This window comes from Lepidochelys kempii, chromosome 21 (genome assembly GCF_965140265.1).
Source record: "Lepidochelys kempii isolate rLepKem1 chromosome 21, rLepKem1.hap2, whole genome shotgun sequence".
Taxonomy (NCBI): Eukaryota; Metazoa; Chordata; order Testudines; family Cheloniidae; genus Lepidochelys; species Lepidochelys kempii.
In genome coordinates this window covers 16,751,318-16,769,916 of record NC_133276.1, presented here as the reverse complement: position 1 = coordinate 16,769,916, position 18,599 = coordinate 16,751,318, and the positions used below count along the sequence as shown (strand labels likewise).

The window sequence follows — 18,599 nt, the reverse complement described above, 5'->3', positions numbered from 1 at the left end:
GTCCCTTGATAGCAGCAATGCAGCACTTCCTGCCTGTTCTGAAAGATGGTTTCATTCAGCTTCTGTCTGATCCATCTGATCAGTGTTAGGGGGTAGCAAGGGGAATTGCCCAGGGCTCCACGCTGGACAGGAACAGAGCGTCAAAATCTTCTATGCTCTTCTTTAGTTTACGTTACCTCTGAAGCTGATAAATCTGCAAAACCTGGCGGAATGGATAGAAATTCTAGAAACAGTTGTGGACGGAGATGTACCTGCTGAAACTCTTCAAGTTGATGAAAATGACATACAGTCAATCCAGGACGTTTTTGGAAAGTGTTGGGGACGACTTCCTGGTGCAAGCGCCGGAGGAACCAACTAGGGGCCGTTCTCCTCTTGACCAGCTGCTCACAAACCGGGAAGAATGGGTAGGGGAAGTAGAAGTGGGTGGCAGCCTGGGCAGCAGTGGCCATGAGATGGTCGAGTTCAGGATCCTGACAAAAGGCAGAAAGGAGAGCAGCAGAATACGGACCCTGGACTTCAGAAAAGCAGACTTCGACTCCCTCAGGGAATTGATGGGCAGGATCTCCTGGGAGGCTAATATGAGGAGGAAAGGAGTCCTCATATTAGCAGAGGATCTCCTGGGAGGCTAATATGAGGAGGAAAGGAGTCCTCATATTAGCAGAGGACTCTTAGCAGAGGGAAAATTCACAAGAAAAACAAAAGATAAACTAAAAAGAAAAGGAGTACTTGTGCACCTTAGAGACTAACCAATTTATCTCTAAGGTGCCACAAGAACTCCTTTTCTTTTTGCAAACACAGACTAACACGGCTGTTACTCTGAAAAGATAAACTAATCCGCCTTGCCTGGCTTCCTATACTGGTTGCAGTATTGGAGACTTGGATTAGGGTGGGTTGGAGAAGACGGATTTCTGTCTGTCCCCTCTCAGTCCCAAGAGAGAAGGGCCACAGAAACAAAGAACCCAAAACAAACCCTCTCCCCCTCCCCCGCAGATTTGAAAGGTTCTTTTGTCCCCATTGGTTCCTTTGGTCAGGTGCCAACCAGGTTATTTGAGCTTCTTAACCCTTTACAGGTAAGGAGGAATTTTAGGCTACCCTTATGGTTATGACACCATCCTTAGCGGTTTTTAAGGCCTGGCTTGATAAAGCCCTGGCTGGGATGATTTAGTGGGGGATTGGTCCTGCTTTGAGCAGAAGGTTGGACTAGATGTCCTCCTGAGGTCTCGTCCAACCCTAATCTATGATGCTATGATTCTATGAGGGGTTGAGGGCTCTGGTTGGGGGTGTGGGCTCTGGAGTGGGGCCGGGCATGAGGTGTTTGGGGTGGAGGAGGGTGCTCCAGGTTGCGACCAAGGGGTTCGGAGGTTGGGAGGGGCCGCTGGGCTGGCACTGGGGGTTGGGGCACTGGGGGGTGTGAGGGCTCCAGCTTTGGGGGTGTAGGCTCTGGGGTGGTGCTGGGCATGAGGGGTTTGGGCTGTAGGAGGGTGCTCAGGGCTGGGGCAGGCGGTTGGGGCACAGGGGTGGGGTGAGGGCTCTGGCTGGGGGTGCAGGCTCTGGGGTGGGGCTGGGGGTGAGGGGTTTGGGGCATAGGAGGGTGCTCTGAGCTGGGACCGAGGGGTTTGAAGGGTGGAAAGGGGATCAGGGCTAGGGTTGGGGTGCGGGAGGGGGTCTGGGGTGCAGGCTCCTGGCAGAATGTACCTCAGGCAGCTCCCAGAAGCAGCAGCATGTGTTCCCTATGTGGTGGTTCCTGGCCAATTGGAGCTGCAGAGCTGGTACTTGGGGTGGGGACAGCGCCAGGAGACCCCTGGCTGCTCCTATGTGTAGGAGCTGGAGGGGGGGACATGCCACTGCTTCCAGGAACTGCGCAGGGCCAGGGCAGGCAGGGAGCCTGCCTTAGTCCTGCTCCACCCACCGGCCAGTCATTTAATGGCCTGGTCAGTAGTGCTGACCAGAGCCATAAGGGTCCCTTTTCGACCGGGCGCTCTTGTCGAAAACTGGACACACCAGCCAGGTCCTGGCTACAGCCTTGCTCGGAGTGGGCTGGCCAGACCAGCTACCTTCCTCCAGAGCCTGGTCTGCAGCAGTTGCCAGCGTGTCCTGGATTGCCCTGCTTGCCCTTGCAACCATGACTGTCAGCTACAACAGTCACAAATGGACATTTTTATTTGACCCCAAAGCGACATGTGGACCCTTCCCCGGCACTGCCCGGTTCCCGTCAGTCTGCGCCACGGGGACCCTTCCCCGGCGCTGCCCGGTTCCCGTCAGTCTGCGCCACGGGGACCCTTCCCCGGCGCTGCCCGGTTCCCGTCAGTCTGCGCCACGGGGACCCTTCCCCGGCGCTGCCCGGTTCCCGTCAGTCTGCGCCACGGGGACCCTTCCCCGGCGCTGCCCGGTTCCCGTCAGTCTGCGCCACGGGGACCCTTCCCCGGCGCAGCCCGGTTCCCGTCAGTCTGCGCCACGGGGACCCTTCCCCGGCGCAGCCCGGTTCCCGTCAGTCTGCGCCACGGGGACCCTTCCCCGGCGCAGCCCGGTTCCCGTCAGTCTGCGCCACGGGGACCCTTCCCAGGCGCTGCCCGGTTCCCGTCAGTCTGCGCCACGGGGACCCTTCCCCGGCGCTGCCCGGTTCCCGTCAGTCTGCGCCACGGGGACCCTTCCCCGGCGCTGCCCGGTTCCCGTCAGTCTGCGCCACGGGGACCCTTCCCCGGCGCTGCCCGGTTCCCGTCAGTCTGCGCCACGGGGACCCTTCCCCGGCGCTGCCCGGTTCCCGTCAGTCTGCGCCACGGGGACCCTTCCCCGGCGCTGCCCGGTTCCCGTCAGTCTGCGCCACGGGGACCCTTCCCCGGCGCAGCCCGGTTCCCGTCAGTCTGCGCCACGGGGACCCTTCCCCGGCGCAGCCCGGTTCCCGTCAGTCTGCGCCACGGGGACCCTTCCCCGGCGCAGCCCGGTTCCCGTCAGTCTGCGCCACGGGGACCCTTCCCCGGCGCAGCCCGGTTCCCGTCAGTCTGCGCCACGGGGACCCTTCCCCGGCGCAGCCCGGTTCCCGTCAGTCTGCGCCACGGGGACCCTTCCCAGGCGCTGCCCGGTTCCCGTCAGTCTGCGCCACGGGGACCCTTCCCCGGCGCTGCCCGGTTCCCGTCAGTCTGCGCCACGGGGACCCTTCCCCGGCGCTGCCCGGTTCCCGTCAGTCTGCGCCACGGGGACCCTTCCCCGGCGCTGCCCGGTTCCCGTCAGTCTGCGCCACGGGGACCCTTCCCCGGCGCTGCCCGGTTCCCGTCAGTCTGCGCCACGGGGACCCTTCCCCGGCGCTGCCCGGTTCCCGTCAGTCTGCGCCACGGGGACCCTTCCCCGGCGCAGCCCGGTTCCCGTCAGTCTGCGCCACGGGGACCCTTCCCCGGCGCAGCCCGGTTCCCGTCAGTCTGCGCCACGGGGACCCTTCCCCGGCGCAGCCCGGTTCCCGTCAGTCTGCGCCACGGGGACCCTTCCCCGGCGCTGCCCGGTTCCCGTCAGTCTGCGCCACGGGGACCCTTCCCCGGCGCTGCCCGGTTCCCGTCAGTCTGCGCCACGGGGACCCTTCCCCGGCGCTGCCCGGTTCCCGTCAGTCTGCGCCACGGGGACCCTTCCCCGGCGCTGCCCGGTTCCCGTCAGTCTGCGCCACGGGGACCCTTCCCCGGCGCAGCCCGGTTCCCGTCAGTCTGCGCCACGGGGACCCTTCCCCGGCGCAGCCCGGTTCCCGTCAGTCTGCGCCACGGGGACCCTTCCCCGGCGCAGCCCGGTTCCCGTCAGTCTGCGCCACGGGGACCCTTCCCCGGCGCTGCCCGGTTCCCGTCAGTCTGCGCCACGGGGACCCTTCCCCGGCGCTGCCCGGTTCCTGTCAGTCTGCGCCACGGGGACCCTTCCCCGGCGCTGCCCGGTTCCCGTCAGTCTGCGCCACGGGGACCCTTCCCTGGCGCTGCCCGGTTCCCGTCAGTCAGTCTGTTTTCACTAACAAGGTCAGCTCCCAGACTGCTGCGCTGGGCATCACAAAATGGGGAAGAGATGGCCAGCCCTCTGTGGAGATAGAGGTGGTTAGGGACTATTTAGAAAAGCTGGACATGCACAAGTCCATGGGGCCGGACGAGTTGCATCCGAGAGTGCTGAAGGAATTGGCGGCTGTGATTGCAGAGCCATTGGCCATTATCTTTGAAAACTCGTGGCGAACGGGGGAAGTCCCGGATGACTGGAAAAAGGCTAATGTAGTGCCAATCTTTAAAAAAGGGAAGAAGGAGGATCCTGGGAACTACAGGCCAGTCAGCCTCACCTCAGTCCCTGGAAAAATCATGGAGCAGGTCCTCAAAGAATCAATCCTGAAGCACTTGCATGAGAGGAAAGTGATCAGGAACAGCCAGCATGGATTCACCAAGGGAAGGTCATGCCTGACTAATCTAATCGCCTTTTATGATGAGATTACTGGTTCTGTGGATGAAGGGAAAGCAGTGGATGTATTGTTTCTAGACTTTAGCAAAGCTTTTGACACTGTCTCCCACAGTATTCTTGTCAGCAAGTTAAGGAAGTATGGGCTGGATGAATGCACTATAAGGTGGGTAGAAAGCTGGCTAGATTGTCGGGCTCAACAGGTAGTGATCAATGGCTCCATGTCTAGTTGGCAGCCGGTGTCAAGTGGAGTGCCCCAAGGGTCGGTCCTGGGGCCGGTTTTGTTCAATATCTTCATAAATGATCTGGAGGATGGTGTGGATTGCACTCTCAGCAAATTTGCGGATGATACTAAACTGGGAGGAGTGGTAGATACGCTGGAGGGCAGGGATAGGATACAGAGGGACCTAGACAAATTGGAGGATTGGGCCAAAAGAAATCTGATGAGGTTCAATAAGGATAAGTGCAGGGTCCTGCACTTAGGACAGAAGAACCCAATGCACAGCTACAGACTAGGGACCGAATGGCTAGGCAGCAGTTCTGCGGAAAAGGACCTAGAGGCCCGGTTCCCGTCAGTCTGTGCCACGGGGACCGTGCCACGGGGACCCTTCCCCGGCGCTGCCCGGTTCCCGTCAGTCTGTGCCACGGGGACCCTGCCCCACTGTGGTAACACACAAAGGTGACACGCTCCTTGGCTGCACCATGCTGACAGATGCTGGACGAGGTCACTGGTGTAATAAGGTATCAAATCTCATTGGTAATGTAGAGTCACAAAAGAAGCTGTCACTGGTACAAGAAATGTGTCAACTAGTCCCCAAATAATGCTTTAATTCTACGCCCCACTCAAAGACACCTTGAGGAGTTACCACTCTGCACAGTTTGCACACTGGTGATGTATTACAAATACTACGTGGTTTCTTTACAAAAAGGAATTTTCTTTCACACTGTAGCCACATACTAAACAGTGTAAAAAGAAAGAGCTCATGTAGATCCCATTTTAAAATCCCAAACTAATGGTGCTGTTAGCAGGTAAAGGGTCAGATTCTGATCTGTTCTCTACGGGGTGTGAGTCAGGAGTAACTCCTCAAGAGGGTGGCATTGCTGTACCCCCAGTGTGAACGGTCTGTTGCAGGGAAATCAAGGCTTGGCACTTTCCTCAGATGACGGAGCCAAGCTACCTAGATGCCTAACCAGTAAGCAAAGAGCGGGCCTCTGGGCATGAAGGAGAGATCTTAACAGAGCTAGGAATGGGAAGGGACGGCCTCCTGGACTGTCCCATGCAGCTGTTCCAGGCAGGCCGCTTCCCCCCGGCACAAGGGGCTGGGTGGCATATAAACGTATCTTTGGATATTAAGACACAATTGATTAATTTACAATCCAGCCTGCACAGGAGGGAGGTCTCAGTGTTGCCAACTCTCAGGATTTTTTCATGAGTCTCATGATAATTAAAAGTACGTTGCTGGCCCTCGTGGCTGTAGAGAAAGCTTCAAAACGTGACCCCGCTGCACCCTAAAGGCTCAAAAAACCAGAAGGCAAATAAAAGAAACCTCAAATCAGGGGCGACATGGGAGAGGCCCCAAGCCCTTGCCCCCTCCATGGCTCCGCCCCTGCCCTGCCTCTTCCTCCTGAGGCTCCGCCCCCCAGCCAAGCTGGAAGCTGGAGCCAGGTGTGGGGCCTGAGAGCAGCCCCTGGCCCATCTCGCTCCCCCAGGGTCCCCCCCAGGGCAGGGGGAGGGTCTGTGGGTCCCCACAGCTGCCCACACGGCTCTTACCCCAACTCAGCTCCGGCTTCCGACCTGGCCTGAGGGCAGGGGCTCAGGGTCGAAGAGCCACAGCCCGGCCATGGGAAGAGCCACCTGGGCAGCTGTGGAGAGCTGCAGACCCTCCATCTGCCCTGGGCGGGGAGCCTGGGGGTGGAGACACAAGCCGGGGGCTGCTGTCAGGCCCTCCCTCCCCGGGCAGCTGGAGGGTCTGCGGCTTCCACAGCTGCCTGGGATCCATGGATGCTCTTTGCTGGGCCAGGCTCCAGCGTCCGGCCTGGCCAAGGGGCAGGGCCTCAGGGAGGAATGGTTGTGGGGTGGGGGGAGACGAGGGGAAGGGGGCAAGGCCCGTAGTGAAAAGTGGGAAGGCAATGCCCTTGGCCCCTCTATTCTGGTGCCCCTGGATCAAATCTCTTATTTTTACATAATCTCATGATTTTAAAGCCAGTCTCATGATTTTGAACTGCTGGGGTTGGCAATACTAGGTCGTGTAAGAGAGTTAAAGGGACGTGGCTGACTTATAAAAGATCCCCTGCCAAGTTCCATGTGAGATCACTAACTGGGAAGGCTGCAGGCAAGAGGGTCTTGGTGTTTTCCAGCCCTCCTTAGACAGCACCTTGGGTCTAGTCAATTCTGCTCTTTTCCCTGTATAGTCCGGGAGCGAGAGCACAAGCCTCCAAATGAGCATGGCTCACTTGAGCAGTCCCACAGCCTTCAATGGGACCACTCCCGGGCCTAGCGTTACACACGCGCTTCAACGTTTGCAGACGCAGGGCTTAGCTCAGTGTCCCAGGCTGTTTGTGTGGGTTTCTCACCCAGCAAAAGGGGAGAGTCAGGCCTTAAAAAGCCTGTGAAAAGTTGACTGTAAAACCGCACCCATTGGCAGGGCCATGCAGTTGCAGGGTTTTAGAGCACGGAACCACTTTTAACTCTCTTTTATAAAAGCATTGGGGTTAAGAGTTGACAGGGCCCCTTGAACACGTGATACTTAAGGCTTGCCTACAAGGGCAGTGTGACTGGTCTCATCACACCAGTACCACCCCTGAATAACAGTGAGAGAATTGTACTCATGTCACGCTCCACGTGGCCAAGTGCTTACTTGGAACCGTTTCCCTTCATAATCTAATCAGAACATGATAGAAAAATGGCCCTGCCCTTCTGGACCTTGGACTAAGGCTGCACTCAGGACTGTTCTGGGGCTCCCAGCCCTAGTCACCACAGCCGTGGGGCATGCTAATCAGGGGGACTACGTGGTTGGACAACCAAAGGGGGGGCCTCACTCTCATGGCTGTACAGCACACCCCTGAGCTACTTGTGCGAGTTGTGATTGTTCCACGGGAGGCAACCAGCCCCTTTTCTCTCCCCATAGGTCAGAGGGAGAATTAGGAAGATGATGACACAGTTAACGAGGAACAGCGTTACTTTGGCAATAGTTGGCAAGGAAAGATGATGTGTCCGTACCTGCACAAAGCAAGGCTGGTGCAGGGCTCTCTGACTTCAAAGGAATATACGGAGTAGGTCACCTGGTCTTGTGCCCAGTGGTAGAACTGACTAAAGGGGCAATTACTGCTGCCTGCCTCCCTCCCCCTCAGAGACAGCGTGTGCAGAAAGCAGCATGAACAAGTCACCTTGCTCTGACGTCTGTTTCTAGGACAGGGATTCTTGTTTAAACACATCCCCGGTTTTGTGGTCTGGCAGAAGAGATCTGTTCTGAACTGCACGTGGTATAAACTGCCCTGTGCTCATTCCGGGCCGACTCCTAGCTCACCTGCACCACCCACAATCGGGGAGTAGGATCAATGGAGTTAAACTGGCAGAGCGTGAAAGGAGAATCAGACTCTTTATTCTCCTCCCAGGTAATCGCTTCAAACTGAAACGATTCTAACCTGAAAGACGAATCCACACAGCTGATTGGAAAGTTAAATATGCCGGCATCACCAATGCCCTGAAAGCAGCATAAGCTTGTCAGCTGTGACTGTTTGTGAGTTTCAAGAACACAAGTGCTCAGACCCATGCAGGACCTGGTCCGACTATGAGCAATAGGCCCAGCGTGTGATGAGAGATTATTAACCGTAGTGCTCAGGGGATGCATTGGGAGGCCATTGTGCCAGGCACTCTGCAAACTGAGCCAGGACACCCTGCATCGATGGCAACGACCTCCACGGAGAACCTGAAGGCAGCAGCTGGTGCTAGTGAGAATTCTGGGCCCGCTTCACGAACGCATTGACCAGCAGCTGGGTGGTGCTGCGCTTGGCCTGATGGACAGCCCACGGGCACGCGGGTTTAGTCATCCGCACACTGACTAACGTTACTGCTGCTCCTTTACCCACGTAGGGCCTGTGCTGCCAACTTACTGGCAGCTCATGTTCCATGCTCAGGGCTTGAGTTACTGCTGCGGTTTTACATCAGCGTAACTCCACTGCAATCCAGGCCGGCCTGAGACCAGAGTCACCTCTGAGATCACTGAGCAGAGTAGTGCACTGGGGAATCGAGCCCCTGGCTGGCATTAAAGGGAGCTGAATGCACCCCCTTTTCTCTTGAATAGGAAGGTGTGGCCTACAGAGACTACAGGTTTCAGCATGCAGTGCTTCACCTCATCGCTAGTGGCTTGGAGCACTGCATGCTGGGACATGTAGTCTCCGAGGGCCAGGTCAGGGCAGCCATGGCTCTGTTGTTGAACTCTAGGGCTGGACAACAGCTATGCTTTGCAGCACATCCGTTACTCCTGGGGAAATTGTGCACCACTGTGCATGCACAGAATTTATGTCTCCTGCAGATTTCTTTGCTTCCCCACAGAAAAATGACTTTCTGATGGGGAAGCAAAGGGAAGCCACAAGAGTGGTCATGTGGCTCTCCCCAGGAGTATGTTTCGGGTGCCAAGGGCAGCCGGCAGAGAGGTAAATCACTGTGGGGCAGGAGGCAGACTGGGGAAGTCCCAGTTGATGGCTCCTACCCTGCGTTGGGCTCAGCTGCTAGTCGCGGCTGGGCTGGGGAGGACGGGACTTCCTCTTCCCCTGCACGGCATCTGGGGCTAGGTCAAATCACCCCCAGATTTCCCCCGGCTGTAGGAAACTCTGTAAACTCCCTTCCGACCGCTTCCTGCACCCATCACTCATTAGCTGCATGGGGAGGGATCCCTGTACAGGGAGCTGCACCCCCATCTGCCCAACCCCCATGCATCCAGATCCCCTCATACCCAGACCCTCCTGCCGAGCCCAACCCCAACACTCAGAACCCCACCTGATGAGCCCCATCCCCCTGCACCTGAACCACCCCAATGAACCACCCTCACCAGGATCCCCACCCCACCAAGCCCCAACCAGCCGCACCTGGATCCCCGCCCCAATCCCCCAGCATCTGGACCCTTCACTGAGCCCCCCACACCCAGACCTCCTGCTGAGCTTTATCCCCTCCCACATACCCAGACCCCCCGCACTGAGTCTCAACCACCTTCACCCCCCATGCAGAGACCCCTTACTGTTGCACTCAGAACGCCCCACCCCAACAAGCCTCTGTGCATTCAGATCCCCTCTGCAGCCAGATCCCCCACTGAGCTGCCTGCACCCAGATTATCCCACACAAAACTCTCTCATCCCACACCTGGATCCCCCCTCCCCCCCAGCTAAGACCCTCCACACTTGGATCCTGCCTTGCTGAGCCTGCCTGCCCACAGCTGGTGCACCTGGCATGGAGGGGCAGGGCCCTGGAGTGTTTCTGGGGAAGGCCTGGTCCTTGAACTGTGTCAGGGTTCGGTGCAGCCTCACCACTGAGTTCATGTCCCAGGGGGAGGGGGAGCTACACAGTGATCTCCCACCTCTGTGCGGCCTGTGGCCTGTGCTGCCCAGTGCCATGCTGGAACCTCTACATTTATTTGACAAATAAAATGTGCAGAATTCTGCAGAACTTTAAAATATTGTGCGCAGAATTTTTATATTTTTGGTGCAGAATGCCCTCAGAAGTAGCACAGGTACTAAATCAGGGGTGGCCAAGCTGGGGCTCTGGAGCCACATGCGGCTCTTCAGAAGTTAATCTGCGGCTCCCTGTCTCTGCCTAGGCACTGACTCCGGGAGGGCTGGAGCTACAGGCGCCAACTTTCCAATGTGCCAGGGGGCGCTCACTGCTCAACCCCTGTAAGAAAGGTCGCTGTCGGCTGGCTGAGTGGATTGGTCTGGACCGTCAGACTTGTTTGGCATGCCAGGGACAGGGCTGGAGCTTGTCTCTTACCACCAGATCTCCAAGGAGAGCTGAGTATGCGAGTACATGGGATGGTGCAGCTAGCCCTAACTCAGCATTACTGCTCTGTCTTTGTGGGGTTTGGAGCACGTGCCTTGATTCGTTGTGCTGATGAAAGTGGCTAAAGCTTTGCTCTGCCCGCAGTGTGAGTGTCTTCCTTCTTTACCCCGGGGCTCCCAACCAGGCAGTGAACTCGACAACCTTGACTCTGTTGGGCCTGATTCTGGGCCTAGAGCCCTACAATCCCCAGCTCTTAAAGCAGAACTAACTGGAAACGGATAATCATCAATAACCACGCAAAGACTCAGGAACGCTCCGTGCCTTCCTCAGAAACAGGCAAGATTTGTCAGTACAGACACTCGGCCCCAGCTCTCGATTTCGGGCCCCATTACAGGCTGTGCAATGCACTCAGCAGCCCCTTCCATCACAGCTGAGGCAATGCCAAGACTTCTGGCAACCCTGCGTGATGACACTGGGCAGCAGAGAGAACCACGCGTTGTCTAGAGAGCCAGAGGGAACCGCGCGTTGTCTAGAGAGCCAGAGGGAACCGCGCGTTCTCTAGAGAGCCAGAGGGAACCGCGCGTTCTCTAGAGAGCCAGAGGGAACCGCGTGTTCTCTAGAGAGCCAGAGGGAACCACGCGTTCTCTAGAGAGCCAGAGGGAACTGTGCGTTCTCTAGAGAGCCAGAGAGAACCACGCGTTCTCTAGAGAGCCAGAGGGAACCGCGCGTTCTCTAGAGAGCCAGAGGGAACCGTGCGTTCTCTAGAGAGCCAGAGGGAACCGTGCGTTCTCTAGAGAGCCAGAGAGAACCACGCGTTCTCTAGAGAGCCAGAGGGAACCACGCGTTCCCATGCGTTCTCTAGAGAGCCAGAGGAAACCACGCGTTCTCTAGAGAGCCACGTGTTCTGCCTGTGTCCTGCAGCCTCGATAAAGATCCCTTTGGTGCTTACAACAGCCTGGCCCTGTCTCTTTCCTGATAGCGAGACTTGGCTGAACTGAAACCCTGTGTCTGAACATGGCCAAACTTTGGGGTGTTTGGACCCTGACTTCAGAGTGGGCCTTTCTCTGTGGGAAGCTGTGATCAGAGGGCCCAGAGTTGAAAAGGAAAAGAAAGCAACCTGCTTTCTTGTTCTTTCCAAGCCCCTTGCTTCCCTGCCAAAGGGACCCATCAAATCAGCGCTCTCTGGGCACTGCCTGTGTGGTGTAGAGAGAACTCCTGTCTCCAGTGGGTTAATGTTGCTGCTGGCAGGGTCTTGTGCAAATCAGACCTCTGCATTAGTCCTCTGGCCTCTGCTGCAGGCCCACGGTGCGAGCGGGCGAGGCCCTAAGCAGGCTATGGCTAACAGGCTGGCTCCCAGGCTTGGATGCAGAGGGGAACCTGGTTGATTTCAGGGGTCTTAGAAAAGGGAAAGCACAAACCACTGTGACTGAGTTTGGACACAGTCATTTGGCGAGACATGGACCACGAGGAAACCCAGAGATGTGGGTCAGCCTGTCTGGACACAGGAAACAGGCAAATGTGTCGTTTAAAAACACATCTGTATTTGGCGATTTCTTTTGGAGGGAATGTTAACTTCAGAGTTTGTTTGTTTAAAAAAGCAACAACAGCTCAAGTGAAAAGTGTATCTGATAAGGCCACAAGGAGGTGTCAGGGCGCAGGGTTCACCAGGGGTAGCGGCGAGGTATCCTGCAGCAAAGGCAGGGGGGCTGAGGCTCCCCTAGAGGTCCATGTCTGTGCTGCCCGACGAGGTCTTCAGCGGGACAGAATCGAACCCATCCGACGTCCTCTGGAAACAGGAACAGAGAGCGGCTGTCAATAGGCTCTGGTCAGCGCATCTCACCCTGCGCCCAGGAGCGCCTCCCATGGACTTATATGCCCACAGTGCCTAGGAGCCTGCTGCTGAAGCAGGACCCGTGGCGCTAGGCGCTGTACAACACAGAACACAAAGGTAATCCCGGTCCCAATAGCAATCTGGGAAGGGCAGGATGGTTGTGACCACCTGGCACCTGTTTGTGGCCCCCAGGGTCGTGCCCCTAGGTTGAGGGCCCTGGTTTAGATAGAATTTCTCCAATCAGCTGGCAACGGCCCAGACAGCGAGCTAGCTTTAGGAGAACTGCAACGGCCCTGTACGTGAGGCTAGTGTGCCTTTCCCTCCAGCGGCTACCCTGTCTGCTAAAGCACCCTGCAGTCCGCCACTCCAGCTCTGCAGCTGCTTTCCCCACTGCTCTGTGTGATCCCGCCACAGCCTCGGGGGGCACCAGGAGACTGCAGGTTCCAACCCTGCCTTTGTGAGTGGAGCTGCGCAGGTGGAAATAAGCAACACCTCCCACACCCTCGGGACTGGCCCCACTGGACAGAGGGGCAAGCTGGGCCCTCCCCGCATGTCACTGCATTGTGTCTAGACGCGCTGACGCCCCAGGGCCTGATCCCTGCAGCCTGGGCTGCCCATGGAGACTCAGCCGGACACAGTCAGGAGGGGCGCCAGGGAAGGAGCAGCAGCTCCACGAAGCAGCACGGACTCCAGGCCTGGACTGTTCTGGGCTCATTTCCAGAGGTGCTGAGTGTCCACAGCTCCAGCTGCAGCCCAGGGAGCTGCCGGGCTCAGCGCCGACCGTCAGACCCTCTATCCGCCAGCAGGGGAGTTGCAAGCCGGGGCTGCCTCCGAACAAATGGGGGGAGACTGGTGGGTTCAGGCCCTAGGAGCTTCTGCCTCCCCTCCCCCACTCCAAAGATTCATTGATCCTCCCTGCTGCCCCGCCACCCTGCTCTCCACTCTCCCTCCAGCCCCAGCACACGCCGCACCCTTCCCTCGGCTCACCACAGGATGAGACGGGTGAGCTGAAGGGCCAAGGGAGAAGCATCCCACACCCACAGTGAGACTCCTCTGGGCTGGCCTCCATCCCTCCTGCCCAGGGTCCCAGAGGAGCCTCATCCCCCAGCTGGGGTGAGCCGGAGGGGCAGCACATGGCAGGTGGGAGGATGGCAGCAGACGCAGGGTGTGGAGCCTCTGAGCACTGCTGAATGGACACACAACCGGGGCTGGAGGCGAGCCCCACATTAGCAGCTTACTCCTAGAAATAAATCACCTTCTCTAGCGCCAGCCACCCGAGAGTCCCAAGGAACTAGATCAAATAAGGCCCAGCCTGAGACCTGCCCTGGCTCAGGGGTCAGTCTCATTAGCCCCATTTCAGAGATGGGTAAGCTGAGGCCCAGAGATGGGCAGTGACAGTACGTCTGCTGCAGAGTGGGGAGTCGAGCGCTGGCAGGCCCAGCTCTGGGCCTCACGCTCATTTGTTATCCGGGTTACGGGAGCCTCGAAAGGCCCCAGCCAGGCCTGAAGCCTCGTTGTGCCGGGTGCTGCAGAGCAGGGGACAGGCCCTGCCACGGGAGGGCAAAGAGAGGGGAAGTGACTTGCCCAAGTTCACCCTGCAGCTTAAAACCCAGGTGTCGGGCTCCCCGCTCAGACCCCGAGACCACGCTGCACCCCCAGCAAGCTGGGCTGTTCCCACACGCAGGGCAAAGCTGATGCCACCTCTCGCCTCTCGTGCCTGGTCTCTCTAACTGGGGGCTGCCTCATCCTCTTACTTTATTGGCATCGGCCCTACAGACGCGCAGCCGAGAGGGGAAACGCAGGCCGCCTTCCCCGTAACTGCTGTTCTTCGAGGTGTGCTGCGCACGCCCATCCAACGCCGGTGTGCGCATGCCACGTGCACCGTGCCGGAAGGTTTCCCCTCAGCGGTGTCCACAGGGGACCGGCTCCGGCGCCCCCCTGGAGCAGCGCACATGCCACGGTAGCTAGGCGCCGCCAGCTCCCCCCACCCTCAGTTCCTTCTTGCCGGAACCCCAACAGTGGGGAAGGAGGGCGGGTGGTGGAATGGACATGTGCTCGAAGAACACCAGTGACGAGAAGGTGAGAGCTTGCTCATGTCCATTCAACTTCGGTGACTCCCAAGCAGGACCCCTCAGAGGTGCGTAGGGGTTCATGGATGTGTAGATTGCAACACAGCTCTGCTGAACCCAGCATCGTCCCTGGCCTGCTGAGGGATGGCACAGTGGGCCATGAACGTGTGCACAGAGGACCATGTCGTGGCTCGACAGATGTCCTAGATCGGGAAGTGTGCCAGGAAGGCCGCTGAAGATGCCTGCGCTCTGGTCGAGTGGGCTCTGATGATCGGTGGCAGAGGGACTCCTGCCAACTCGTAGCAGGTCCGAATGCAAGAGGTGATCCCTGTTAGAAATCCTCTGTGTGGACACCAGGGGCCCTTCATCCGATCAGCTGTAGAGATGAAAAGCTGAGTCGACTTACGGAAAGGCTTTGTCCAATCTAGGTAGAAAGCTAGGGTCCTTCTTACGTCTCTTCACTGGCCTTGTGGGGCTTGGGGCGGGAGAGTGGAAGGAAGATATCCTGGCTCATGTGGAAAGCAGACACCATCTGGGGAAGGAAGGCCAGGTGGAGCTGAAGCTGGACTCTCTCCTTATAGAAGACCGTGTATGGTGGTTCTGAGGTCAGGGCTCACAGCTCAGAGACTCGCTGACGTCCCTGCCACCAGGAAAGCTACCTTCCATGATAGGTGAGAGCAGGGAGCACCAGGCCAAAGGATCAAAGGGTGGGCCCGTGAGCCTGGACAGAACCAAGTTGAGATCCCACTGAGTGACCAGGGACTGAACTTGTGGAAAAAGACAGCTGAGGAATCTGACTGTCATGTCATGGGAGACCACCGTCTGCCCCGGTGGGCCAATGACAGGCCAAAATGCACCAGATGCACCCTGATAGAGGAGTGCGCCAGGCCCTGTTTCCTCAAATGAAGCAGGTAGTCCAAGATCGACTGCACTGAAGAATATGAAGGGGAGGTGCCCCGTTTGGCCACTCAGTGGGAGAACCTCGTCCACTTTGCCAGGTAGGTCTGTCTAGTTGAAGGCTTTCTACTCTCGGGGAGGATCTGTTGGACCCCCTCTGAACAGGCCTGTTCCTCAGGGTTCAGCCACGCCACATCCACGCCATGAGGAGGAGGGATGTGATGCTGGGGTGCAAGAGTTGGCCAGGATCCTGTGACAGCAGGATCTGGTCAGTTTGGCAGGGGCCATGGAGGGATCACTGCCAGTCTTGACAGCAGCAATGCTGGTGAGGCCATGTCGGGGCGAGCATGATAACCTGCACCTTGTCTCTCCTGATTTTCACTAGGACGTTGCTGGTGAGCGGAATCGGAGGGAACGTACATCAGGCTTCCTGCCTACGGCAGGAGGAAGGCGGCTGAGAGGGAGCCCTTGCTTAGACCCCATCTGGAGCAAAACCTGTTGCACCTCCAGTTCTGTCTGGTGGCGATCAAATCCACTGGGGAGTCCCCCACCTCTGGGGGTCGTGCCGGCTACCTCCAGGTGGAGCACCCACCGGCGGTGAGAGGAGAAGTCCCTGCTTAGATGATCTGCTAGCGTGTTCTTGGTACCCAGAAAGTGACACGCTTCTGGTTGCCTTCTATGATGAGATAACTGGCTCTGTGGATATGGGGAAAGCGGTGGATGTGATGTATCTTGACTTTAGCAAAGCTTTTGATACAATCTCCCACAGTATTCTTGCCAGCAAGTTAAAGTAGTACGGGCTGGATGAATGGATGATAAGGTAGACAGAAAGCTGGCTAGATTGTTGGGCTCAACGGATAGTGATCAACAGCGCAATGTCTAGTTGGCAGCGGGTCTCAAGCAGAGTGCCCCAGGGCTCAGTCCTGGGACCGGTTTTGTTCAACATCTTTATTAATGATCTGGATGATGGGATGAATTGCACCTTCAGCAAGTTCGCAGATGACACTAAGATGCGGGGAGAGGTAGATACACTGGAGGGTAGGGATAGGGTCCAGAGTGACCTTGTCAAATTGGAGGATTGGGCCAAAAGAAATCTGATGAGGTTCAACAAGGACAAGTGCAGAGTCCTGCACTTAGTACGGAAGAATCCCATGTACCACTATAGGCTGGGGACCGACTGGCTAAGCAGCAGTTCTGCAGAAAAGGACCTAGAGGTTACAGTGGATGAGAAGCTGGATGTGAGTCAACAGTGTGCCCTTGTTGCCAAGAAGGCCAACAGCATATTGGACTGCATTAGTAGGAGCGTTGCCAGCAGATGGAGGGAAGTGATTATTCCCCTCTATTTGGCACTGGTGAGGCCACATCTGGAGTACTGCGTCCAGTTTTGGTCCCCCCACTACAGAAGGGATGTGGACAAATTGGAGAGAGTCCAGCGAAGGGCAACAAAAATGATTAGGGGGCTGGGGCACATGACTTACGAAGAGAGGCTGAGGGAACTGGGCTTATTTAGTCTGCAGAAGCGAAGAGTGAGGGGGGATTTGATAGCAGCCTTCAACTACCTAAAGGTGGTGGGGGGGGTTCCAAAGAGGATGGAGCTCGGCTGTTCTCAGTGGTAGCAGATGACAGAACAAGGAGCAATGGTCTCAAGGTGCAGTGGGGGTAGGTCTAGGTTGGATATTAGGAAACACTACTTCACTAGGAGGGTGGTGAAGCACTGGAATGGGTTCCCTAGGGAGGTGGTGGAATCTTCTTCCTTAGAGGTTTTTAAGGCTCGGCTTGAAAAAGCCTTGGCTGGGATGATTTAGTTGGTGTTGGTCGTGCTTTGAGCAGGGGATTGGACTAGATGACCTCCTGAGGTCTCTTCCAACCCTAATCTTCTATGATTCTAGATGGATTCCGGGGGTCGATGCAGAAGTCCCAGAGACGGAGTGCCTCTTGGCAGAGGATCGCGCTCCCACTTGTCTGTTGATGTAGAACATCGAGGCTGTGTTGTCCGTCAAGACACTGACCACTCTACCCAATGGGTGAGGTAGGAAGACCACGCATGCTCTGTGCACCGCCCCGAGGTCTTTGACATTTATGTGGAGTGTCATTTCCGCTGGGGACCACATAACCTGGGTCTGGAGAGTGCCGAGATGCACCCCCAGCTATGGTCCAAAGTGTCCGAAACCAACTCGACTGCGTGAGGAGTGCTGACTCTCGTGAGAAGGGTCCCTGAAGAGGGACGGGGAGGGGAGGTGGGAAGGAGGGATAGAAAGCAACTGAAGGGTGTAACCCCGCACCACCATACTGAGGATCCATCAGTCTGATGCTATAGATGCCATCGCAGGGAGGAAAGGAGAAAGGCAGTTGGCAAAAATAAGGGAGGGGGGATTCTGGGAACAGTCCAGTATGTCTGAAGCACTTAGAGGCACTTAGAGGAGAGGAAGCACTTAGAGGAGAGGAAAGTGATCAGGAACAGTCAGCATGGATTCACCAAGGGCAAGTCATGCCTGACTAACCTAATTGCCTTCTATGAGAAGATAACTGGCTTGTGGACAAGGGAAAAGCAGTGGACACGTTATTCCTGGACTTTAGCAAAGCTTTTGACACAGTCTCCCACAGTATTCTTGCCAGCAAGTTAAAGAAGTATGGGCTGGATGAATGGACTATAAGGTGGGTAGAAAGCTGGCTAGATTGTTGGGCTCAACGGTTAGTGATCAATGGCTCCATGTCTAGTTGGCAGCTGGTATCTAGCGGAGTGCCCCAAGGCTCCATCCTGGGGCCGGTTTTGTTCAATATCTTCATTAATGATCTGGAGGATGGTGTGGATTGCACCCTCAGCAAGTTTGCAGATGACACTAAACTGGGAGGAGAGGTAGATACGCTGGAGGGTAGGGATAGGGTCCAGAGTGACCTAGACAATTTAGAGGATTGTGCCAAAAGAAATCTGATGAGGTTCAACAAGGACAAGTGCAGAGTCCTGCACTTAGGACGGAAGAATCCCATGCACCGCGACAGACTAGGGACCGAATGGCTGGGCAGCAGTTCTGCAGAAAAGGACCTAGGGGTTACAGTGGACGAGAAGCTGGATATGAGTCAACAGTGTGCCCTTGTTGCCAAGAAGGCTAACGGCATTTTGGGATGTATAAGTAGGGGCATTGCCAGCAGATCGAGGGACGTGATCGTTCCCCTCTATTCGACACTGGTGAGACCTCATCTGGAGTACTGTGTCCAGTTTTGGGCCCCACACTACAAGAAGGATGTGGAGAAATTGGAGAAAGTCCAGCGAAGGGCAACAAAAATGATGAGGGGACTGGAACACATGAGTTATGAGGAGAGGCTGAGGGAACTGGGGATGTTTAGTCTGCGGAAAAGAAGAATGAGGGGGGATTTGATAGCTGCTTTCAATTACCTGAAAGGG

General features: G+C 56.9%; 1 protein-coding gene across 5 annotated transcripts in view; it reads right to left on the bottom strand.

Annotated features, from left to right (window-relative positions):
- Nucleotides 1–18,599, bottom strand: part of ELAPOR1 (endosome-lysosome associated apoptosis and autophagy regulator 1) — a 118,820-nt gene that overhangs the window by 7,053 nt on the left and 93,168 nt on the right. For 2 of the 5 annotated variants that reach the window (XM_073320352.1, XM_073320347.1), the window contains exon 22: nucleotides 252–470. In XM_073320352.1, coding sequence (XP_073176453.1) covers nucleotides 252–470 — 219 coding nt within the window. The other 3 variants (XM_073320350.1, XM_073320349.1, XM_073320351.1) reach the window with 3 other exon arrangements.